We start from the raw sequence: 26,712 nt of genomic DNA on the forward strand, positions 1-26,712 counted from the left end.
ACTCACACATAATCACTGTTTTTGCAGAGGTGCTCAGAATACAACAGTTTAGAAGCATATACATATAAAGATACACAACATATCCCTCCAAACTGCCAATATCCCAAACCCTTCCTTTAAAGTGCAGGCATTGTACTTCCCATTTCCAGGACTCAAGTCCGACTATATGAAAATAACCGGTTTCCCTGAATCCCTTCACTAAATATTACCCTGCTCACACTCCAACAGATCGTCATGTCCCAAGTACCATTCGTCTCCATTCACTCCTATCTAACACGCTCACGCACGCTTGCTGGAAGTCCAAGCCCCTTGCCCACAAAACCTCCTTTACCCCCTCTCTCCAGCCCTTTCGAGGACGACCCCTACCCCGCCTTCCTTCCCCTGTAGATTTATATGCTTTCCATGTCATTCTACTTTGATCCATTCTCTCTAAATGACCAAACCACTTCAACAACCCCTCTTCTGCCCTCTGACTAATACTTTTATTAACTCCACACCTTTTCCTAATTTCCACACTCCGAATTTTCTGCATAATATTTACACCACACATTGCCCTTAGACAGGACATCTCCACTGCCTCCAACCATCTCCTTGCTGCTGCATTTACCACCCAAGCTTCACACCCATATAAGAGTGTTGGTACTACTATACTTTCATACATTCCCTTCTTTGCCTCCATAGAATGTATGAAAGTATAGTAGTACCAACATTCTTATATGGGTGTGAAGCTTGGGTGGTTAATGCAGCAGCGAGGATCACATATGATGAGATAATGACAGAATTAAGACATAGGATAAAGTGAATCTGCAAAAAGCAAGGAAGACCTGTGTCCTGTTATTTATCTATATTTTACTTCCTTCCAATGATTGCCACATAAATTCAATTACAAAATTACTTACCACCAATATCTTTACCATACATTGAATAGTAGAACTCGAAGCAATAGGTTCCAGAGGGTATGAGAGACGATTCTAAAACAGCCGAAGAAGACACTAAGACTGAATCTGTCTCTATGTACAAGTAGTGACCTGAAGTTAGATCATAAAAGTCAATAAATAATAGCAAAATCATAATCTTTATAATGAAATTTCTATTACATAATAAAAATGCCATAATATTGAGATACTTAGTACACTGATTAAATAAGTAAATATTCAATAGCAATTACTATATAATGAATACACTTTCTCATAAAAATGTCAAACTGCCTTTAAGTCAGGAGTCATGTCTGATAAATACACTTAGGCCCAGATCATTAAGATACTCTGAAAAAAGTCAGATGAATGACTATTCTGTAGTGGTAGAATCCATGAATGGAATAAGCAAACCCACATATTTTTGTCTATATATTATTATTTTTTTGGTCTGTGTGTGTAATTACTGTGCTTATTTAGATCTGCAGGAAAAAGGAGGTGGAGGAATATCTCGCCTCTTAATTTTCAACATTCAGGATGAGGGAGTGATTAAGCCCTGTCACATCAGTTTTTGAAACCCTGTATAAAGGTCTGTTGCCAATGCATCACTCTTTAGATTATTACACTTTTATATCTTTATTTTTTTACCACAATGGTCATTTACCATCAAAGGAGGACATATTCAGTATCATTCATTCAATAATTGGTTGCCAGCGGTTTGTAAACATGAAAGTTAAGACACATGTGCAACATCTGGATATCTTTATTGTAGTAGACGTTTCGCCATCCAGTGGCTTTATCAATACAGATTCTAGGACTCCATAATTCATAATCATAATCCATAATTCAGATTTCCCTACAAACTGCAACATCCTCACCTATCCTTCAGAGGGCATGCACTGTACTTTCCAACTCCAGAACTTTTTTTTTTTTTTTTAACAAGTCAGCCGTCTCCCACCGAGGCAGGGTGACCCAAAAGAAAGAAAATCCCCAAAAAGAAAATACTTTCATCATCATTCAACTCTTTCACCTCACTCACACATAATCACTGTTTTTGCAGAGGTGCTCAGAACACAACAGCTTAGAAGCATATACGTATAAAGATATACAACATATCCCTCCAAACTGCCAATATCTCGAACCCCTCCTTTAGAGTGCAGACACTGTACTTCCCATTTCCAGGACTCAAGTCCGGCTATATAAAAATAACCGGTTTCTGTAACAAATATATCACATGTAAAGCAAGCATTCTCTGAGTTAAGAGTAGGCAAGAGATAGTATGTGCATAGTTCCTTGGTTCTGTGACTACCAGGTGTAGTAAAACTTAAAGGTGAAAGTTCCTCTTTCCTGACGCTCTCTCCTTTAGTCTACTTAGCCAAAATGTTATTTCACAAACCTTTGCCATATAACCCAGTCTCATCAGTTTCACAAATTTGGGTGTTCTGGCAAATGGAAACACTTAATTTCTGCTGACACGGACCAATGGTATTCCTGTATGCACTCATGGATTCAACCAACAATTATTATATTGATACACTAATGCTAATAATTTTCAACCCAGAAATTGCTCACCTTAAAATAAGTTATGCATAAAGTTTTGGAAATTTTTTATGCAGCCTCAAGTTAACTGTTCATAATGCCACATTTGCTGCTCATTGATATGCAAACTATGCAAAGTACAGTCATCCCCTTTTTAATGCCTGAGATATGAACCATAAGAATGGTTCGTCAAGCAAAACAAATTGCATCAAGCCAATCATTTTCCCATAAGATCCCAAGTTATAACTCAAGATGCAGACTGGGGGTGGTAATCTTCTAGATGTAATATTAGTGGTTTACTTTAACCCTTAAACTGTCCAAACATAGATCTACGTTCACTTGCATAGCGCTCTGAATATTTTTTGGAAAAAAAAATTGTTTCTTTTTTTTTGTTTAAAATGAAGAGCACATTTTTCTTGGCATCCCCAAATTTTGTCATACTGCGGACACTGAGTGCACAGACCCATTTTCTCTTGTCTAGGCAACTCAGGCCTATCGTTCCAAGGTTGAAAGCATGTAAAATAAAACGTAGATCTACGTTTGGAGTGCTACGCACGTGAACGTCGATCTACATTTAGACAGTTTAAGGGTTAAGCAAATCTAATTTTTTTTGTAAAAGTCCATATTAACTTGATATGGGGACTGGGGCAATAATATGCACTTTTGCTTGAGATGCTATGCATTCTTTGTGCCTTCAATTTGTTTTATGTCCTTTGCAGTAATGCTGAAATTTAGATTAGTATCTGCATTTGTATATGACCAACATTCATAATAACCTCCACAAATGTTATAGCAAATTGTCTTACTAAAACTTCCAACAAATTATTGTTGCAAAAACTGCAGTAGTAGTTATAAGTTATTCTAAGGCTGCCCGAAATGCTGTGCACAAAGCAGCTTGCTATAAAGTACAGTATGTACCAAATTCATCCACCAATCTCTGCAACTTCTCTTCAGAATCTCCCAAGAGCACAGTGTCATCAGCAAAGAGCAGCTGTGACAACTCCCACTTTGTGTGTGATTCTTTATCTTTTAACTCCACGCCTCTTGCCAAGACCCTCGCATTTACTTCTCTTACAACCCCATCTATAAATATATTAAACAACCACGGTGACATCACACATCCTTGTCTAAGGCCTACTTTTACTGGGAAAAAAATTTCCCTCTTTCCTACATACTCTAACTTGAGCCTCACTATCCTCGTAAAAACTCTTCACTGCTTTCAGTAACCTACCTCCTACACCATACACTTGCAACATCTGCCACATTGCCCCCCTATCCACCCTGTCATACGCCTTTTCCAAATCCATAAATGCCACAAAGACCTCTTTAGCCTTATCTAAATACTGTTCACTTATATGTTTCACTGTAAACACCTGGTCCACACACCCCCTACCTTTCCTAAAGCCTCCTTGTTCATCTGCTATCCTATTCTCCGTCTTACTCTTAATTCTTTCAATTATAACTCTACCATACACTTTACCAGGTACACTCAACAGACTTATCCCCCTATAATTTTTGCAATCTCTTTTATCCCCTTTGCCTTTATACAAAGGAACTATGCATGCTCTCTGCCAATCCCTAGGTACCTTACCCTCTTCCATACATTTATTAAATAATTGCACCAACCACTCCAAAACTATATCCCCACCTGCTTTTAACATTTCTATCTTTATCCCATCAATCCCGGCTGCCTTACCCCCTTTCATTTTACCTACTGCCTCACGAACTTCCCCCACACTCACAACTGGCTCTTCCTCACTCCTACAAGATGTTATTCCTCCTTGCCCTATACACGAAATCACAGCTTCCCTATCTTCATCAACATTTAACAATTCCTCAAAATATTCCTTCCATCTTCCCAATACCTCTAACTCTCCATTTAATAACTCTCCTCTCCTATTTTTAACTGACAAATCCATTTGTTCTCTAGGCTTTCTTAACTTGTTAATCTCACTCCAAAACTTTTTCTTATTTTCAACAAAATTTGTTGATAACATCTCACCCACTCTCTCATTTGCTCTCTTTTTACATTGCTTCACCACTCTCTTAACTTCTCTCTTTTTCTCCATATACTCTTCCCTCCTTGCATCACTTCTACTTTGTAAAAACTTCTCATATGCTAACTTTTTCTCCCTTACTACTCTCTTTACATCATCATTCCACCAATCGCTCCTCTTCCCTCCTGCACCCACTTTCCTGTAACCACAAACTTCTGCTGAACACTCTAACACTACATTTTTAAACCTACCCCATACCTCTTCGACCCCATTGCCTATGCTCTCATTAGCCCATCTATCCTCCAATAGCTGTTTATATCTTACCCTAACTGCCTCCTCTTTTAGTTTATAAACCTTCACCTCTCTCTTCCCTGATGCTTCTATTCTCCTTGTATCCCATCTACCTTTTACTCTCAGTGTAGCTACAACTAGAAAGTGATCTGATATATCTGTGGCCCCTCTATAAACATGTACATCCTGAAGTCTACTCAACAGTCTTTTATCTACCAATAAAATCACTTTTTCTAAACCAATTGAAAACCATTCTTTATAGAAATGAAGTTTATCATTTTATCATATTTTTTCATATTTTTAATGAAATTTATAAAATGGATGTATTTTTATAGTAGAGCCAGAGTGACATTATATATCTTTTATGAGTACAGTGGTACCCCAAGTTTGGGTGATAATTCGTTTCAGAAGGCTGTTTGAGTGATGTTACCAAAGGAATTTGTTCCCTAAGGAATAATGTAAATTAAATTAGTCCATTTCAGACCCCCAAAAATACACTTACAAAAGCACTTACAATAATACACTTACATAATTGTTTGAGTTGGGAGCTGTACGAAACTCAGGGTGCCACTGTATATAACAAAAACTTTGAAAAATTACTCAAAATATGAAGAGAAGCATCACTTTTATTTTTGATCCTCACATAATGCATAACAAAGAACAATGTTCACTGAAGAGAGTGGGGCTCATACTCATGGCAAGCCAGTTTTAAGACTAGCTGGCCAGTGCACTACCCACTGTACCATGCTGCCCTAATATGATTCATCTAACTAGACTGACATAGCACACTGCAATTTCTTGCTTGTTTTAGGACTGGCTTGTCATATGTTTGAGCCCTATTCCATTACAACTGTCATTATAATTTTCTGATATGAAAAGCTATAATTTGAATAGTGGTGTAAATTTAAAGAGTGGCAAAAACTTTCTTAAAATTTTTCTGTTACTTTTTAGTATATTTCCTACTTATTAGCCCTTTTAGGGGTCCAGGCCCCTGATTTGAAAATTGCTCTCAGGTTCCAAGAATCCCCCCCCCCACAAAAAAAAAATATTTCTTCTGAAATTATAATCTTTTTTCAAAGGTAATTTGACAGAAAACTTATGGAATTATGCTTTCACAAAGTTAGTGGTTAGTGGCCTCAACAATATTTGTGTGTTGGTGATTTCACCCAATGAGTCCCTTTTTAGGCCAATTCCATGTTTCAGCTGACCAAAGTCTTAAATATTTCATTAGTATGCCTTCCATTCTATCGAATGAGTACAAGAAACTGCCCATTTAACTATTCAACTGCCCAATAGTAATCATAAATTGGTAATTTGGCCAATTTGTCACAAAATTAAAAAAATGCCAATTTAAAAAGAGGGTTCATAATAAGCAATGTAGACATTCCTCACACTAAAAGAATATTTACTCTGTTCATCAGTTATGACCCCAGGCCTCTCCTATATTACACTTGCTTTCCATTTTGAATTTTTATTTATGCAAAAAATAGATTAACTGTTATATAGACTACTTCATTATTGTAATAATTGTATAAATAATGTCAGCACATTCATGAATGTGTATTAGACCAACCAGTTGGAAGCGTTTGGATGAGTGATGTAATTTTTGTCCTGTGGAATATCGGAAAAAACTGAACATTCTGCTACTTTGAGTTCAATTTCAAACTATTTCCAGTTCTAATGCGTGAGGCATTACGTAGAATGAAAGGGGGTAAAGCAGCTGGAACTGACGGGATCATGACAGAAATGTTAAAAGCAGGGGGGATATAGTGTTGGAGTGGTTGGTACTTTTGTTTAATAAATGTATGGAAGAGGGGAAGGTACCTAGGGATTGGCGGAGAGCATGTATAGTCCCTTTATATAAAGGGAAGGGAGACAAAAGAGATTGTAAAAATTATAGAAGAATAAGTTTACTGAGTCCTCCATGGGCAAGTGGAACAGAATTCTTCCTCCGTAAGCCATGCGTGTTGTAAGAGGCGACTGAAATGCCGGGAGCAAGGGGCTAGTAACCTCTTCTCCTGTATATATTACTAAATGCAAAAGGAGAAACTTTCGTTTTTCCTTTTGGGCCACCCCGCCTCGGTGGGATACAGCCGGTGTGTTGAAAGAAAGAAAGAAGTTTACTGAGTATACCAGGAAAAGTGTATGGTAGGGTTATAATTGAAAGAATTAGAGGTAAGACAGAATGTAGGATTGTGGATGAGCAGGGAGGTTTCAGAGTGGGTAGGGGATGTGTAGATCAAGTGTTTACATTGAAGCATATATGTAAACAGTATTTAGATAAAGGTAGGGAAGTTTTCATTGCATTTATGGATTTAGAAATGGCATATGATAGAGTGGATACGGGAGCAATGTGGCAGATGTTGCAAGTATATGGAATAGGTGGTAAGTTACTAAATGCTGTAAAGAGTTTTTATGAGGATAGTGAGGCTCAGGTTAGGGTGTGTAGAAGAGAGGGAGACTACTTCTCGGTAAAAGTAGGTCTTAGACAGGGATGTGTAATGTCACCATGGTTATTTAATATATTTATAGATAGGGTTGTAAAGGAAGTAAATGCTAGGGTGTTCGGGAGAGGGGTGGGATTAAATTATGGGGAATCAAATACAAAATGGGAAATGACACAGTTGCTTTTTGCTGATGATACTGTGCTTATGGGAGATTCTAAAGAAAAATTGCAAAGGTTAGTGGACGAGTTTGGGAGTGTGTGTAAAGGTAGAAAGTTGAAAGTGAACATAGAAAAGAGTAAGGTGATGAGGGTATCAAATGACTTAGATAAAGAAAAATTGGATATCAAATTTGGGAGGAGGAGTATGGAAGAAGTAAATGTTTTCAGATACTTGGGAGTTGACGTGTCGGCGGATGGATTTATGAAGGATGAGGTTAATCATAGAAGTGATGAGGGAAAAAAGGTGAGTTTTGCGTTGATGTATATGTGGAGACAAAAAACGTTATCTATGGAGGCAAAGAAGGGAATGTATGAAAGTATAGTAGTACCAACACTCTTATATGGGTGAGAAGCTTGGGTTGTGAATGCAGCAGCGAGGAGGCACTTGGAGGCAGTGGAGATGTCCTGTCTAAGGGCAATGTGTGGTGTAAATATTATGCAGAAAATTTGGAGTGTGGAAATTAGGAGAAGGTATGGAGTTAATAAAAGTACAGTGGACCCCCGCATAACGATCACCTCCGAATGCGACCAATTATGTAAGTGTATTTATGTAAGTGCGTTTGTACGTGAATGTTTGGGGGTCTGAAATGGACTAATCTACTTCACAATATTCCTTAGGGGAACAAATTCGGTCAGTACTGGCACCTGAACATACTTCTGGAGAGAAAAAATATCGTTAACCGGGGGTCCACTGTATTAGTCAGAAGGCTGAAGAGGGGTTGTTGAGGTGGTTTAGTCATTTAGAGAGAATGAATCAAAGTAGAATGACATGGAGAGCATTTAAATCTGTAGGGGAAGGAAAGCGGGGTATGGTTGGAAGGAAGAGCTAAGGGAGGTTTTGTGGGCGAGGGGTTTGGACTTCCAGCAGGCATGCGTGAGCGTGTTCGATAGGAGTGAATGGAGACAAATGGTATTTGGGACTTGACTATCTGTTGGAGTGTGAGAAGGGTAATATTTAGTGAAGGGATTCAGGGAAATCGGTTATTTTATATAACCAGACTGGAGTCCTGGAAATGGGAAGCACAATGCCTGCACTCTAAAGGAGGGGTTTGGGATATTGGCAGTTTGGAGGGATATATTGTGTATTTTTATACGTATATACTTCTAAGCTGTTGTATCCTGGGCACCTCTGCAAAAACAGTGATTATGTGTGAGTGAGCTGAAAGTGTTGAATGATGATGAAAGTATTTTCTTTTTGGAGATTTTCTTTCTTTTTGGGTCACCCTGCCTCGGTGGGAGACAGCTGACTTGTTAAAAAAAAAAAAAAAAAACTTCCATTCTATCAAATGATACCAAGAAAGCTAGAATACAACCATAAAAACCATCCAAAAACACACTGCATGAGCCAGGATTTTTTTCTATATGGTGCACACTCACTGCACAGACCCATTCTCTCATATCTAGGCCCAGATTTACTGCTCATTGCCTATCTGAGTGAGCTGAGCTCATCGCGTAGTACTATGGCATGGACCTCGTAAGGATTAAGACAAAGCACAATTCTGTTGCATCAGGAGTCATGCATGAACTCACCATACACTGTATGAAGAGTGTGATCATAATTTGGCCCAGTGTTTGCTGTAGGTGTGTAGCCACTGTTCATCACCCAGTCCATAGTATCAGAACCTCTAATATTGCTCCAGTCACAGTAGCCATCTTCAAATGTGCATGTGGCAGCTGCTGGGCAGTCTCTATCTAACATTGCAACATCATCTACAGCTATAATACTGTTGCCACCATCATTAGCTTCAACTGCTGCAAACACAGTCTGCAAAGATTAACTTAAAAAATACTAAGGCAATAAAATATAGAAACAATGTTCAGGCAATTACTAGAAAATAAAATACTGCACATATATGTTATACATGAAATGATGGTAGTAGGTTGATAGCAACCACCTAATAATAATCATTATAATAATAATAATAATAATAATAATATTTTATTAGGACATGATACATAGTTGTACAAGGTATTATAGTAGTTCGGTGTACATGTCGAAAGCCCCTTGTATGCAGAGCATTACAGGCAGGCTTAAAATTAACTTAAGACTATCTAAGCTATAACAGATTTAATGGCAACAGTTACTGTAGACAATTTACAATATCAAGTACAAATTAGTTATTTTAAACAATGAATTTGAACATTTCAAGTTTGAAGCATTATAGTAGTTTTACAATTTTGTAACATTACAGTTAGTAATATTAAGAAAATGATCAATTTACTATATGTAGTCGTATAATTCAATAATCAGATCTAATCAAATCAAATCAATGATCTGTAGTGCAGTAACAGTTCATATGGTCATTAGATGAGTTACAGTGCATTCAAGAGAATGGATTATTCTATTAGGTAATGCTATAAAAACATAGTTTGATAAGGTTTCTCTAATTATACAACTGGGTTATGCCTTTATGAGATATAAGTTATCTGTTGTCCAGAGCAATAAATATTTGCTCTGGACAACAGTTTTGGTAATCCCGCACCTCCTCCTAACTTCCAAACTACAAATTCTCTGCACTATATTCACACCACATGTTGCCCTCAGACATGACATCTCCAATGCCTCCAGCCTTCTCCTCGCTGGGTGATGAATGTTGCAGCGAGGAGAAGGCTGGAGGCAGTGATGTCATGTCTGAGGGCAATGTGTGGTGTGAATATAATGCAGAGAATTCGTAGTTTGGAAGTTAGGAGGAGGTGCGGCATTACCAAAACTGTTGTCCAGAGGGCTGAGGAAGGGTTGTTGAGGTGGTTCGGACATGTAGAGAGAATGGAGTGAAACAGAATGACTTCAAGAGTGTGTCAGTCTGTAGTGGAAGGAAGGTGGGGTAGGGGTCGGCCTAGGAAAGGCTGGAGGGAGGGGGTAAAGGAGGTTTTGTGTGCGAGGGACTTGGACTTCCAGCAGGCATGTGGGAGCGTGTTTGATAGGAGTGAATGGAGACAAATGGTTTTAATACTTGACGTGCTGTTGGAGTGTGAGCAAAGTAACATTTATGAAGTGATTCAGGGAAACCGGCAGGCCGGACTTGAGTCCTGGAGATGGGAAGTACAGTGGACCCCCGGTTAACGAACTTTTTTCATTCCAGTAGTATGTTCAGGTGCCAGTACTGACCGAATTTTTTCCCATAAGGAATATTGTGAAGTAGATTAGTCCATTTCAGACCCCCAAACATACACGTACAAACGCACTTACATAAATACACTTACATAATTGGTCGCATTTGGAGGTGATCGTTAAGCGGGGGTCCACTGTACAGTGCCTGCACTCTGAAGGAGGGGTGTTAATGTTGCAGTTTAAAAACTGTAGTGTAAAGCACCCTTCTGGCAAGACAGTGATGGAGTGAATGATGGCGAAAGTTTTTCTTTTTCGGGACACCCTGCCTTGGTGGGTATCGGCCAGTGTGTTAATAATAATAAAAAAAATTAATATTTGCATTAGGTTAGATATAAGAATTTATTGATCTTATTTTTTTTTTTTATTATCACACTGGCCGATTCCCACCAAGGCAGGGTGGCCCGAAAAAGAAAAACTTTCACCATCATTCACTCCATCACTGTCTTGCCAGAAGGGTGCTTTACACTACAGTTTTTAAACTGCAACATTAACACCCCTCCTTCAGAGTGCAGGCACTGTACTTCCCATCTCCAGGACTCAAGTCCGGCCTGCCGGTTTCCCTGAATCCCTTCATAACTGTTACTTTGCTCACACTCCAACAGCACGTCAAGTATTAAAAACCATTTGTCTCCATTCACTCCTATCAAACACGCTCACGCATGCCTGCTGGAAGTCCAAGCCCCTCGCACACAAAACCTCCTTTACCCCCTCCCTCCAACCTTTCCTAGGCCGACCCCTACCCCGCCTTCCTTCCACTACAGACTGATACACTCTTGAAGTCATTCTGTTTCGCTCCATTCTCTCTACATGTCCGAACCACCTCAACAACCCTTCCTCAGCCCTGTGGACAACAGTTTTGGTAATCCCGCACCTCCTCCTAACTTCCAAACTACGAATTCTCTGCATTATATTCACACCACACATTGCCCTCAGACATGACATCTCCACTGCCTCCAGCCTTCTCCTCGCTGCAACATTCATCACCCATGCTTCACACCCATATAAGAGCATTGGTAAAACTATACTCTCATACATTCCCCTCTTTGCCTCCAAGGACAAAGTTCTTTGTCTCCACAGACTCCTAAGTGCACCACTCACTCTTTTTCCCTCATCAATTCTATGATTCACCTCATCTTTCAAAGAACCATCTGCTGACACGTCCACTCCCAAATATCTGAATACGTTCACCTCCTCCATACTCTCTCCCTCCAATCTGATATTCAATCTTTCATCACCTAATCTTTTTGTTATCCTCATAACCTTACTCTTTCCTGTATTCACCTTTAATTTTCTTCTTTTGCACACCCTACCAAATTCATCCACAAATCTCTGCAATTTCTCTTCAGAATCTCCCAAGAGCACAGTGTCATCAGCAAAGAGCAGCTGTGACAACTCCCACTTTGTGTGTGATTCTTTATCTTTTAACTCCACGCCTCTTGCCAAGACCCTCGCATTTACTTCTCTTACAACCCCATCTATAAATATATTAAACAACCACGGTGACATCACACATCCTTGTCTAAGGCCTACTTTTACTGGGAAAAAATTTCCCTCTTTCCTACATACTCTAACTTGAGCCTCACTATCCTCGTAAAAACTCTTCATCTGATCTGTGAGCATTTAATTATGGGGTCCTAAGGCTAGGGGAGTAACACAGTGAGTAATGATATTTTGAGGCAGTAGAAAGTGTGTATTTCTTCTATTGTCCATGGGGAAGTGGAAAAGAACCTTTCCTCCGTAAGCCATGCGTGTCGTATGAGGCGACTAAAATGCCGGGAGCAATGGGCTAGTAACCCCTCCACCTGTAGACATTTACTAAAAAAGAGAAGAAGAAAAACTTTATAAAACTGGGATGCTTAAATGTGTGTGGATGTAGTGCGGATGACAAGAAACAGATGATTGCTGATGTTATGAATGAAATGAAGTTGGATGTCCTGGCCCTAAGCGAAACAAAGCTGAAGGGGGTAGGGGAGTTTCAGTGGGGGGAAATAAATGGGATTAAATCTGGAGTATCTGAGAGAGTTAGAGCAAAGGAAGGGGTAGCAGTAATGTTGAATGATCAGTTATGGAAGGAGAAAAGAGAATATGAATGTGTAAATTCAAGAATTATGTGGATTAAAGTAAAGGTTGGATGCGAGAAGTGGGTCATAATAAGCGTGTATGCACCTGGAGAAGAGAGGAATGCAGAGGAGAGAGAGAGATTTTGGGAGATGTTAAGTGAATGTATAGGAGCCTTTGAACCAAGTGAGAGAGTAATTGTGGTAGGGGACCTGAATGCTAAAGTAGGAGAAACTTTTAGAGAGGGTGTGGTAGGCAAGTTTGGGGTGCCAGGTGTAAATGATAATGGGAGCCCTTTGATTGAACTTTGTATTATAGAAAGGGGTTTAGTTATAGGTAATACATATTTTAAGAAAAAGAGGATAAATAAGTATACAAGATATGATGTAGGGTGAAATGACAGTACTTTGTTGGATTATGTATTGGTAGATAAAAGACTGTTGAGTAGACTTCAGGATGTACATGTTTATAGAGGGGCCACAGATATATCAGATCACTTTCTAGTTGTAGCTACACTGAGAGTAAAAGGTAGATGGGATACAAGGAGAATAGAAGCATCAGGGAAGAGAGAGGTGAAGGTTTATAAACTAAAAGAGGAGGCAGTTAGGGAAAGATATAAACATCTATTAGAGGATAGATGGGCTAATGAGAGCATAGGCAATGGGGTCGAAGAGGTATGGGGTAGGTTTAAAAATGTAGTGTTAGAGTGTTCAGCAGAAGTTTGTGGTTACAGGAAAATGGGTGCAGGAGGGAAGAGGAGCGATTGGTGGAATGATGATGTAAAGAGAGTAGTAAGGGAGAAAAAGTTAGCATATGAGAAGTTTTTACAAAGTAGAAGTGATGCAAGGAGGGAAGAGTATATGGAGAAAAAGAGAGAGGTTAAGAGAGTGGTGAAGCAATGTAAAAAAAGAGCAAATGAGAGAGTGGGTGAGATGTTATCAACAAATTTTGTTGAAAATAAGAAAAAGTTTTGGAGTGAGATTAACAAGTTAAGAAAGCCTAGAGAACAAATGGATTTGTCAGTTAAAAATAGGAGAGGAGAGTTATTAAATGGAGAGTTAGAGGTATTGGGAAGATGGAGGGAATATTTTGAGGAATTGTTAAATGTTGATGAAGATAGGGAAGCTGTGATTTCGTGTATAGGACAAGGAGGAATAACATCTTGTAGGAGTGAGGAAGAGCCAGTTGTGAGTGTGGGGGAAGTTCGTGAGGCAGTAGGTAAAATGAAAGGGGGTAAGGCAGCCGGGATTGATGGGATAAAGATAGAAATGTTAAAAGCAGTGGGGATATAGTTTTGGAGTGGTTGGTGCAATTATTTAATAAATGTATGGAAGAGGGTAAGGTACCTAGGGATTGGCAGAGAGCATGCATAGTTCCTTTGTATAAAGGCAAAGGGGATAAAAGAGAGTGCAAAAATTATAGGGGGATAAGTCTGCTGAGTATACCTGGTAAAGTGTATGGTAGAGTTATTATTGAAAGAATTAAGAGTAAGACGGAGAATAGGATAGCAGATGAACAAGGAGGCTTTAGGAAAGGTAGGGGGTGTGTGGACCAGGTGTTTACAGTGAAACATATAAGTGAACAGTATTTAGATAAGGCTAAAGAGGTCTTTGTGGCATTTATGGATTTGGAAAAGGCGTATGACAGGGTGGATAGGGGGGCAATGTGGCAGATGTTGCAAGTGTATGGTGTAGGAGGTAGGTTACTGAAAGCAGTGAAGAGTTTTTACGAGGATAGCGAGGCTCAAGTTAGAGTATGTAGGAAAGAGGGAAATTATTTCCCAGTAAAAGTAGGCCTTAGACAAGGATGTGTGATGTCACCGTGGTTGTTTAATATATTTATAGATGGGGTTGTAAGAGAAGTAAATGCGAGGGTCTTGGCAAGAGGCGTGGAGTTAAAAGATAAAGAATCACACACAAAGTGGGAGTTGTCACAGCTGCTCTTTGCTGATGACACTGTGCTCTTGGGAGATTCTGAAGAGAAGTTGCAGAGATTGGTGGATGAATTTGGTAGGGTGTGCAAAAGAAGAAAATTAAAGGTGAATACAGGAAAGAGTAAGGTTATGAGGATAACAAAAAGATTAGGTGATGAAAGATTGAATATCAGATTGGAGGGAGAGAGTATGGAGGAGGTGAATGTATTCAGATATTTGGGAGTGGACGTGTCAGCGGATGGGTCTATGAAAGATGAGGTGAATCATAGAATTGATGAGGGGAAAAGAGTGAGTGGTGCACTTAGGAGTCTGTGGAGACAAAGAACTTTGTCCTTGGAGGCAAAGAGGGGAATGTATGAGAGTATAGTTTTACCAACGCTCTTATATGGGTGTGAAGCATGGGTGATGAATGTTGCAGCGAGGAGAAGGCTGGAGGCAGTGGAGATGTCATGTCTGAGGGCAATGTGTGGTGTGAATATAATGCAGCGAATTCGTAGTTTGGAAGTCAGGAGGAGGTGCGGGATTACCAAAACTGTTGTCCAGAGGGCTGAGGAAGGGTTGTCGAGGTGGTTTGGACATGTAGAGAGAATGGAGTGAAACAGAATGACTTCAAGAGTGTATCAGTCTGTAGTGGAAGGAAGGCGGGGTAGGGGTCGGCCTAGGAAAGGTTGGAGAGAGGGGGTAAAGGAGGTTTTGTGTGCGAGGGGCTTGGACTTCCAGCAGGTATGCGTGAGCGTGTTTGATAGGAGTGAATGGAGACAAATGGTTTTTAATACTTGACGTGCTGTTGGAGTGTGAGCAGGGTAACATTTATGAAGGGGTTCAGGGAAACCGGCAGGCCCGACTTGAGTCCTGGAGATGGGAAGTACAGTGCCTGCACTCTGAAGGAGGGGTGTTAATGTTGCAGTTTAAAAACTGTAGTGTAAAGCACCCTTCTGGCAAGACAGTGATGGAGTAAATGATGGTGAAAGTTTTTCTTTTTCGGGCCACCCTGCCTTGGTGGGAATCGGCCAGTGTGATAATAAAAAATAATAAAAAAAAATATTTAGTTTTGTGTGAGTAGGTGGTTATTAAGAAGAGTCTTGAATTGATATACAGACAGTGTTTCTTTGGTATTCACTGGTAATGAATTCCAAATTTTTGGGCATTTTATGTGCATTGAGTTTTTACATAGTGTGAGATGGACACGGGGAACATCAAAGAGTGATCTGTGTCTTGTGTTATGGTCATGTGTTCTGTTAAGGTTGGTAAGGAGAAGTTTGAGGGGAGGGTTTATATCTGAGTTTAATATTCTATATATGTAGTAGGCACAATAATAAGTATGGATGTTTTGTACAGTGAGTAAGTTTAGACTTTTGAATATTGGTGGAGTGCGCTGTCTGAAGTGGGAATTAGTTATCATTCTGACTGCAGCCTTTTGCTGGGTAATTAATGGTCTGAGATGATTTATTGTTGTTAAGCCCCATGCACAGATTCCCTAGGTGAGATTAGGGTAAATAAGTGAGTGATATAGGGCAAGGAGAGCTGATTGTGGAACATAGTACAGTATCTTCGATAGTATGCCTATGGTCTTGGAAACTTTCTTGGAAAGTTGTTGTATATGTATCTGAAAGTTGTTGTATATGTAATTTGAGGCTATTATCAAGGTGGATTCCTAAGAATTTTCCCTCTGTGAGTTTTGTGATAGGTGATCCATTTATCATTATGTTAAGGGGAACATTTGTAGCTCTGTTCCCAAACTGAATGAAATAGGTTTTGTCAATACTGAGAGTAAGCTTGTTAATCATCATCCAGGTAGATATCTTCTGTAATTCAGTGTTTATAGTATTGGCTAGTATGACTGGGTTTGGGTGAGAGCAGACGTACATAGTGTCATCTGCAAATAGTATGGGTTTGAGTAGTTGAGATGCATTTGGTAGGTCGTTTATGTAAATGAGAAAGAGAAGTGGGCCAACGACACTTCCCTGTGGGACACCAACTGTAATTGGTTGTGTGGAAGAGTTAGCTCCATTTGTGTACACATATTGGCTTCTGTTGCTAAGGTATGACTTTAGGTAGTTGAGGGAACACCCTCTTATACCATAATGTGATAATTTTATGTGTAACAAATCATGATCAACAGTATCAAAACCTTTATGTAGATTAATGAAGATTCCCAATGGGACTTCATTTTTCTCGAGTGCTGTGTATATTAGTTCTAGCATGTGTATCACAGCAAAATTCGTGTTTTTATAAGGCCTGAACCCAAAATGACAGGGGTTGAGTATGTTGTGGGAGACGAGGTAGGAATAGATCTGCCTATGAATTAATTTTTCAAAGATTTTAGAGAGAAGGGGTAAGTTAGATATTGGCCTACAGTTATTCAGGTCTGTTTGATCTCCTCCTTTATGTATAGGGGTGACCCCTCGCTATTTTGAGAATTGAGGGGAAGGTAGAGGATTCGATGGATTTGTTAGTGTTGCAATAATTGGTGGCAGCACTTGAGAAGCTTTTTTTGTACATAAAGGGTGGTAAGTTACTTAAACCTCCGGCTTTGTTCTTTAGTGCGTTGATAATAAGTGAGACTTCTGCTGGGCTGGTCGGAGCTAGGAATAGTGTGTTCGGATAGGTGCCAGTGAGGTAGTTGTTAGGTGAGGTGTTCGAGCTTGGGATTCTGCTAGCTAAGTTTTTTCCTATGGTGGAGAAGAAAACATTGAACATGTTTGCTGTTTCAGTTGGTGGGAGTGGGGGTTCATCTGGTTTTGTTAGTTTGTTCTATTTCCTGGTAATTTTTTAGTTCCTAGAATTTCAGATAGGGTTTTCTAGGTCTTTTTCATATCACCTTTTAAGTTAAGTAATCTGTTCCCACAATACAATTTTTTTGCCCTTCTTATCAGGCTGGTTAGGATTGACGAGTAATGTCTTGTTTGGACTCTGATTATTTGGCCCATTCTGCACTGTTTTTCATACTGGTGCTTTATATTTATGAATTTGAGGATGCTGGGTGTTAGCCAGCGACCGTTCAATCTCTTAGCTGTGATCTGTTTAGTTTTTTTTAGGGCAATGCATGTAATAGAGGTATTGGGTCTTTTTTAGAAAATTATTAATACATTCATCGGTATCTGTATAGATTTCTAGCTTGGTTTGCCAGTCGATGTTGGTCATTGCTGTTGTGAAGTTATTAATAGCTGTCTCATTATGAAGTCTGAAGGTAACTTTTGTAGTGTCTTGGGGTAATTTACCTAGATTGGTTATGAGAAAGGTAGGGTAGTGGTCTGTGGTGTTATCTGTGATTATGTCTGATTTTGAAGGGAATATGGTGTTGGTCCAGATGTGGTCTAATAAGGAAACACTAGTCTCTGAGATTCTTGTAGGTTTTGTTACTGTTGGTAGCAACAAGCAGTTGCTCATAGTGTTTGTGAATTCAGTTACTTGTGGGTCATGGTCTTGCAAGAGATTTGTATTGAAGTCTCCTGTGAGTAGTAAGTGGTCTTTGTTCATGTGTGCATCAGTTATCATGCTTCCTAGTTTTTCACTAAATTGGTTAATGTTTGACTGTGGCACTCTGTAGATGTTTATCACTGTGAGAGGTTTTTTGTATGTGTTTGGATTTAAATTTAGCTATATTCCCCATGTTCATCTCTTGTGCAAGTATTAGTGATACATTCAAGATGGTCTGAGTAGTATATAGCTGTGCCACCCCCTTGCTGGACTGGCGTACAGTTGTGTATGGCTGTGTAACCAGGAATGGCATAGACATCTGTAGCATCAGGCTTTAGCCAGGTTTCGGTGAGAGTGATGTTGGACATACTGGCATGCAGGGAGTTTAGTAATGCTGTGAGGTCATCATAGTGTTTGCTTAAAGATCTGACATTGTAGTTAAAAACAGTTATGTTGTTGCTGGCTCTGAGAAGTGCCTTTGCTTGTTCCGCTGTGTAATAATTACAGATGCTGTTGGATTCATGTAAGTAATTTAATAAGAGGTTGGTATCAAGATCAATGCTTGCAATTATGTATAAGACTGAGAGTGATTCTATAACTAGACTTAAGAGTAAAACAATGTAAATATTCTAAAGCTAAAAATTACAGGAATTAGGGAATATAATAGTAAAATAATGAAGTATTACACTTTAGCACCTGAAATAGCACCTTAATTATTTTAACAAATGTGAATGTATGAACTAAGGTAGCTATTTAAAGCTAAAATGAAGGAGCTAGTGAATATAGTCACAAAGCAATGAGAGGAAAACAATTTAGCACCTGAATTAGTACATTAATTATTTTAACAAATGTGAATATATGAACTATGGTAGTTATTTAAAGTTAAAATAAAGGAGCTAGTGAGTATAATTTTAAAACAGTGAAAGTAAAGCACTTTAATACCTGTAATAGCACCTTAATTAATATTAAAACTAAGGTAGTAGAAGATAGTACAAGGAATTGCACAATAATGAAATAGGAACATACACTACATGCACCACACGTATATATGTGTTAAGGACACTTAGCTAGGGAGGTACTACCGTTGTGCCAAGCGAGTGTAAAACGAAAGCCTCTTATTGTTTTACATGATGGTAGGATTGCTGGTGTCTTTCTTCTTTTACATAAACATGCAAGATTTTAGGTACGTCTTGCTACTTCTACTTACACTTAGATCACACTACACATACACGTATACTGTATACACACTCATTCGAGTTTTCTTTGATTACACAGTGGTCCCTCGCTTTTCGTAGTTCTCGGCAATCGTAAATTTCGCCAATCATAGGGGTATTTTCGTATAAACATGGACTCGCTTTTCATAGGTTGACTTGCGAGTCGTAGTTCGTCTGGGACACGTACCCACGGCGTGAGCCATGGCGGCAGCCAGTCTGGCATTGTTTACCAGTGATTGAAGGTCCCCTCACGTGCTCCAGTGAAATATTTCATAATATTCCATTTATTTTAGTGCTTGCAAGTACTAAATAAGCTACCATGGCTCCAAAGAAAGCTCCTAGTGCCAAGCCTGTGGTAAAGAAGGTGAGAAATACGATTGAATTTAAGAAAACCATCATTGAACAATATGAAAGTGGTACAAGTGTGGCCGAACTGTCCAGGATGTATAAGAAACCCTACACAACCTCATGTTCCATAGTGGCCAAGAAAAAGGAAATCAAGGACGCTGTTGTTGCAAAGGGATTAACTATGCTGACAAAAATGAGATAACCAGTACTGGAAGAGGTTGAGAAGTTATTATTGTTGTGGATAAATGAGAAACAATTAGCAGGAGATACTCTTATGACTTTGATTATTTGTGAAAAGGCTAGGCAGTTGCATGAAGATTTGGTAAAGAAATTGCCTGCAAATAGTGGTGATGTGAGTGAATTTAAGGCCAGCAAAGGCTGGTTTGAGAGATTTAAGAACCGTACTGGCATACACAGTGTGGTAAGGCATGGTGAGGCTGCCAGTTCAGACCACAATGCGGCTGAAAAATATGTGCATGAATTCCAGGAGTACATAGAGGCTGAAGGACTGAAACCTGAACAAGTGTTCAATTTTGACGAAACAGGCGTTTTTTGGAAAAAAAATGCCAAAGAGGACCTTCATTACACAAGAGGAAAAGGCAATGCCAGGACACAAGCCTATGAAAGACAGGCTGACGCTAATGTTCTGTGCTAATGCTAGTGGGGATTTCAAAGTGAAGCCATTACTAGTGTACCATTCAGAAAATCCCAGAGTGTTCAGGAAAAACAATGTTATGAAGAGTAAATTGTGTGTGTTTTGGAAATCTAATAGTAAGGCATGGATCACGAGGGAAATTTTCGTCGAGTGGTTCAATGAAGTGTTTGGCCCTAGTGTGAAGGAGTATCTCCTGGAAAAGAAATTGGATCTCAAGTGCCTGCTAGTAATGGACAATGCACCTGCTCATCCTCCAAACTTGGATGACCTAATTTTTGAGGAGTTTGGGTTCATCACAGTAAAGTTCTTGCCCCCGAATACCACTCCTCTCTTCCAGCCCATGGACCAGCAGGTCATTGCAAACTTTAAAAAACTCTACACAAAAGCAATGTTTCACAGGTGCTTGACTGTGACCACAGACACTCACTTGACACTAAAGGAATTTTGGAGAGAACACTTCAGCATCCTCCACTGCATAACCCTTATAGGTATGGCTTGGGAAGGAGTGACTACCAGGACTTTGAGCTCTGCCTGGAGAAAATTGTGGCCAGATTGTGTCAACAAGAGGGATTTTGAAGGGTTTGGGACTGACCCTGATGAGCCTATGTCTGTTGTAAAATCAATTGTGGCACTGGGGAGTTCCATGGGGTTGGATGTGAGTTTGGAGGATTTGGAAGAATTGGTGGAAGACCACAACAAAAAGCTCACCACTGAGGAGCCGCAAGAGCTACAGCAGGAAGAGCAACACATCGCAGCTCAGAATCTTGCTGCAGAGGAGGAGGAAGAGAGATGGAAGAAGGTGCCTTCTTCAGAAATTAAAGAGATTTTTACTATGTGGGGTAAGATGGAAAGCTTTATGGAGAAACATCACCCTAACAAGGTTGTTGCAAGCCATATTGGCAACATGTACAGTGACAAAGTCTTGGGCCATTTTAGGGAAGTGTTAAAGAGACGCCAGAAACAGAGCTCTCTCCACAGTTATTTTGCGAGACAGGACTCCATTGACTCTCAAGGTGGTCCTAGTGGCATTAAGAAACAGAGAAGACAAGCAACCCCAGAAAAGCAATTGGCACCTGAGGTGTTGATGGAAGGGGATTCCCCTTCCAAACTATAAACAATCCACTCTCTCTCCTCCTCCAGTCTCCCATACACTAAGAAGAATCTCCAATAAAGATAAGTGTTATGCCATTAATGTTTCATTCATCATTTCCCATTGTATTGTTAATGTACTACATGTATGTTTCATGTAAAAAAAATTTTTGTTTTAATACTTCTGGGTGTCAGGAACAGATTAATTGTATTTACATTATTTCTTATGGGGAAAATTGATTCGTAAATCGTAAATTTCGTTTATAGTAACGACTCCAGGAACGGATTAATTACGAAAAACGAGGGACCACTGTATCTTAATAGTTCTTGTTCTCATTGCTTTTCCTTTTATATCCATGGGGAAGTGGAATAAGAATCTTTCCTCTGTAAGCCATGCATGTTGTAAAAGTCAACTAAAATGCTGGGAACAATGGGCTAGTAACCTCTTTTCCTGTATAGCCTACTAAAAAGAAAATGAAGAAAATCATCAAAGTGGGATGTTTGAATGTGCATGGATGTTGTGTGAATGATAAGAAAGAGATGATTGTGGATATTATGAATGAGAAGAAGCTGGATGTCCTGGCTTTAAGTGAAACAAAGCTGAAGGGGGTGGGAGAGTTTCAGTGAGAAGAAATAAATGGGATAAGGTCAGTGGTTTCAAGTAGAGTTAGAGCTAAAAAGAGGAGTAGCAATAATGTTGAAGGATAAGTTATGGCAGGAAAAGAGGGAATATAACTGTATTAATTCAAGGATTATGTGGAGTAAAATAAGGGTTGGATGTGAAGAGTGGGTTATAGTAAGCATTTATGCATCTGGAGAAGAGAGAAGTGTAGATGAGAGAGAGAGAGAGATTTTGGTAAATGTTGAGTGAGTGCATGGGGAGTTTTGAACCAAGTGTGAGAGTACTTGTAGTTGGGGATTTCAATGCTAAAGTGGGTAAAAATGTTGTGGAGGGAGTAGTAGGTAAATTTGGGGTGCCAGAGGTAAATGAAAATGGGGAGCCTTTAATTGAGCTATGTGTAGAAAGAGGTTTGGTAATAAGTAATATATATTTTATGAAAAAGAGGATAAATAAGTATACAACCTGTTTACCTGGAGTTTACCTGGAGAGGGTTTCGGGGGTCTATGCCCCCGCGGCCCAGTCTGAGACCAGGCCTCATGGTGGATCAGGGTCTGATCAACCAAGCTGTTACTGCAGGCCGCACACAAGCTGATGTACGAACCACAGCCCGGTTGTTAAGGTACTGACTTTAGGTGCCTGTCCATGCCTTCTTGAAGACAGCCAGGGGTCTATTGGTAATCCCCTTATGTATGCTGGGAGGCAACTAGACAGTCTTGGGCCCTGGACACTTATTGTGTTGTCTCTCAGTGTACTCATGGCGCCCCTGCTTCTCATCGGGGGAATGTTGCATCTTCTGCCGAGTCTTTTGCTATCACATGGAGTGATTTTCGTGCGCAAGTTTGGTACCAATCCCTCCAGGACCTTCCAAGTGTATATTATCATGTATCTCTCTCGCATGCATTCGAGGGAATACAGATCAAGGAGGTTCAACCATTCCTAATAGTTTAGGTGCCTTATTGCACTTATGTGTGCTGTGAAAGTTCTTTGTACACTCTCCAGGTCTGCAATGTCGCCAGCCTTGAAGGGGGCCATTAGTGTACAGCAGTATTCCAGCCTAGAGAGCACAAGCGATTTGAAAAGAATTATCATGGGCTTGGCGTCACTAGTTTTGAAGGTTCTCATTATCTATCCTATAATTTTCCTAGCAGATGAGGTAGATACATTGTTGTGGTCTTTGAAGGCAAGATTCTTTGACATTATCACTTCCAGGTCCTTCACATTACTTTTCCACTCTATTGTATGGTTAGAATTTGCATATATATATATACATATATATATATATATATATATATATATATATATATATATATATATATATATATATATATATATATATATATATATATATATATATATATATATACACAAAAGCCTGTAATTGTTTTACATGATGGTAGGATTGCTGATGTCTTTTGTCTGTCTCATAAATATGCAAGATTACAGGTATGTCTTGCTACTTCTACTTACTCTTAGGTCACACTACACATACATGTACACGTTTATTTGTACACACTCATCTGAGTTTTCTTTGATTTTATCTTAATAGTTCTTGGTCTTATTACTTTTCCTTTTATATCCATGGGGAAGTGGAATAAGAATCTTTCCTCCGTAAGCCATGCGTGTTGTAAAAGTCAACTAAAATGCCAGGAACAATGGGCTAGTAACCCCTTTTCCTGTAAAGATTACTAAAAAGAATAAGAAGAAGAAAATTGTCAAAGTGAGAAGTCTGAATGTGCGTGGATGTCGTGCAAATGATAAGAAAGAGATGATTGTGGATGTTATGAATGAGAAGAAACTGGATGTCATGGCTTTAAGTGAAACAAAGCTGAAGGGGGTGGGAGAGTTTCAATGGAGAGGAATAAATGGGATTAGGTCAGGGGTTTCAAACAGAGTTACAGCTAAAGAAGGAGTAGCAATAATGTTGAAGGATAAGCTATGGCAGGAAAAGAGGGACTACAAATGCATTAATTCAAGGATTATGTGGAGTAAAATAAAGATTGGATGTGAAAAGTGCGTTATAGTAAGTGTGTATGCACCTGGAGAAGAGAGAAGTGTAGAGGAGAGAGAGAGAGATTTTGGGAAATGTTGAGTGAATGCGTGGGGAGTTTTGAATCAAGTGTGAGAGTAATGGTGGTTGGGGATTTCAATGCTAAAGTGGGTAAAAATGTTATGGAGGGAGAAGTAGGTAAATTTGGGGTGCCAGGGGTAAATGTAAATGGGGAGCCTTTAATTGAGCTATGTGTAGAAAGAGATTTGGTAATAAGTAATACATATTTTATGAAAAAGAGGATAAATATACAAGGTATGATGTAGCATGTAATGAAAGTAGTTTATTAGATTATGTATTGGTGGATAGAAGGTTGATGGGTAGGCTCCAGGATGTACATGTTTATAGAGGGGCAACTGATATATCGGACCATTATTTAGTTGTAGCTACAGTTAGAGTAAGAGGTAGATGGGACAAGTGTAAGGTGGCAACAACAAGTAAGAGAGAGGTGAAAGTGTATAAACTAAGAGAGGAGGAAGTTCGGGTGAGATATAAGTGACTATTGGCAGAAAGGTGAGCTAGTGCAAAGATGAGTAGTAGGGGGGTTGAAGAGGGTTGGAATAGTTATAGAAATGCAGTATTAGAATGTGGGGCAGAAGTTTGTGGTTACAGGAGGGTGGGGGCAGGAGGAAAGAGGAGTGATTGGTGGAATGATGAAGTAAAGGGTGTGATAAAAGAGAAAAAGGTAGCTTATGAGAGGTTTTTACAAAGCAGAAGTGTTATAAGAAGAGCAGAGTATATGGAGAGTAAAAGAAAGGTGAAGAGACTGGTGAGAGAGTGCAAAAGGAGAGCAGATGATAGAGTGGGAGAGGCACTGTCAAGAAATTTTAATGAAAATAAGAAAAAATTTTGGAGTGAGTTAAACAAGTTAAGAAAGCCTAGGGAAAGTATAGTTTTGTCAGTTAAAAACAGAGTAGGGGAGTTAGTAGATGGGGAGATGGAGGTACTAGGTAGATGGCGAGAATATTTTGAGGAACTTTTAAATGTTAAGGAAGAAAGGGAGGCGGTAATTTCATGCACTGGCCAGGGAGGTATACCATCATTTAGGAGTGAAGAAGAGCAGAATGTAAGTGTGGGGGAGGTACGTGAGGCATTGCATAGAATGAAAGGGGGTAAAGCAGCTGGAACTGATGGGATCATGACAGAAATGTTAAAAGCAGGGGGGGATATAGTGTTGGAGTGGTTGGTACTTTTGTTTAATAAATGTATGAAAGAGGGGAAGGTACCTAGGGATTGGCGGAGAGCATGTATAGTCCCTTTATATAAAGGGAAGGGGGACAAGAGAGATTGTAAAAATTATAGAGGAATAAGTTTACTGAGTATACCAGGAAAAGTGTACGGCAGGGTTATAATTGAAAGAATTAGAGGTGAGACAGAATGTAGGATTGCGGATGAGCAAGGAGGTTTCAGAGTGGGTAGGGGATGTGTAGATCAAGTGTTTACCTTGAAGCATATATGTGAACAGTATTTAGATAAAGATAGGGAAGTTTTTATTGCATTTATGGATTTAGAAAAGGCATATGATAGAGTGGATAGGGGAGCAATGTGGCAGATGTTGCAAGTATATGGAATAGGTGGTAAGTTACTAAATGCTGTAAAGAGTTTTTATGAGGATAGAGAGGCTCAGGTTAGGATGTGTAGAAGAGAGGGAGACTACTTCCCGGTAAAAGTAGGTCTTAGACAGGGATGTGTAATGTCACCATGGTTGTTTAATATATTTATAGATGGGGTAGTAAAAGAAGTAAATGCTAGGGCGTTCAGGAGAGGGGAGGGATTAAATTATGGGGAATCAAATTCAAAATGAAAAGTGACACAGTTACTTTTTGCTGATGATACTGTGCTTATGGGAGATTCTAAAGAAAAATTGCAAAGGTTAGTGGATGAGTTTGGGAATGTGTGTAAAGGTAGAAAGTTGAAAGTGAACATAGAAAAGAGTAAGGTGATGAGGGTATCAAATGATTTAGATAAAGAAAAATTGGATATCAAATTGGGGAGGAGGAGTATGGAAGAAGTGAATGTTTTCAGATACTTGGGAGTTGACGTGTCGGCGGATGGATTTATGAAGAATGAGGTTAATCATAGAATTGATGAGGGAAAAAAGGTGAGAGGTGCGTTGAGGTATATGTGGAGTCAAAAAACGTTATCTATGGAGGCAAAGAAGGGAATGTATGAACGTATATTAGTACCAACACTCTTACATGGATGTGAAGCTTGGGTGGTAAATGCAGCAGCGAGGAGACTGTTGGAGGCAGTGGAGACGTCCTGTCTAAGGGCAATGTGTGGTGTAAATATTATGCAGAAAATTCGGAGTGGGTAAATTAGGAAAAGGTGTGGAGTTAATAAAAGTATTAGTCAGAGGGCAGAAGAGGGGTTGTTGAGGTGGTTTGGTCATTTAGAGAGAATGGATCAAAGTAGAATGACATGGAAAGCATAAAAATCTATAGGGGAAGGAAGGCGTTGTAGGGGTCGTCCTCGAAAGGGTTGGAGAGAAAGGGTAAAGGAGGTTTTGTGGGCGAGGGGCTTCGACTTCCAGCAAGCGTGTGTGAGCGTGTTAGATAGGAGTAAATGGAGGCGAATGGTACTTCGGACCTGACGATCTGTTGGAGTGTGAGCAGGGTAATATTTAGTGAAGGGATTCAGGGAAACCGGTTATTTTCATATAGTCGGACTTGAGTCCTGGAAATGGGAAGTACAATGCCTGCACTTTAAAGAAGGGGTTTGGGATATTCGCAGTTTGGAGGGATATGTTGTGTATCTTTATACGTATATGCTTCTAAACTGTTGTATTCTGAGCACCTCTGCAAAAAA

The 26,712-nt window shown here is 39.5% G+C and overlaps 1 protein-coding gene across 2 annotated transcripts in view; it reads right to left on the reverse strand.

Moving 5' to 3' along the window:
* The window catches only part of LOC128698674 (MAM and LDL-receptor class A domain-containing protein 1), a 696,795-nt gene that overhangs the window by 216,239 nt on the left and 453,844 nt on the right, over positions 1–26,712 (reverse strand). For both annotated transcript variants that reach the window (XM_070084847.1, XM_070084846.1), the window contains exons 65-66: positions 8,937–9,171; positions 900–1,028 (exon numbers count right to left, since the gene is read on the reverse strand). In XM_070084847.1, the coding sequence (XP_069940948.1) occupies positions 900–1,028; positions 8,937–9,171 (364 nt within the window). The remainder of the gene's footprint in view (positions 1–899; positions 1,029–8,936; positions 9,172–26,712) is intronic.

This window comes from Cherax quadricarinatus, chromosome 14, assembly GCF_038502225.1.
Source record: "Cherax quadricarinatus isolate ZL_2023a chromosome 14, ASM3850222v1, whole genome shotgun sequence".
Lineage (NCBI taxonomy): Eukaryota > Metazoa > Arthropoda > Malacostraca > Decapoda > Parastacidae > Cherax > Cherax quadricarinatus.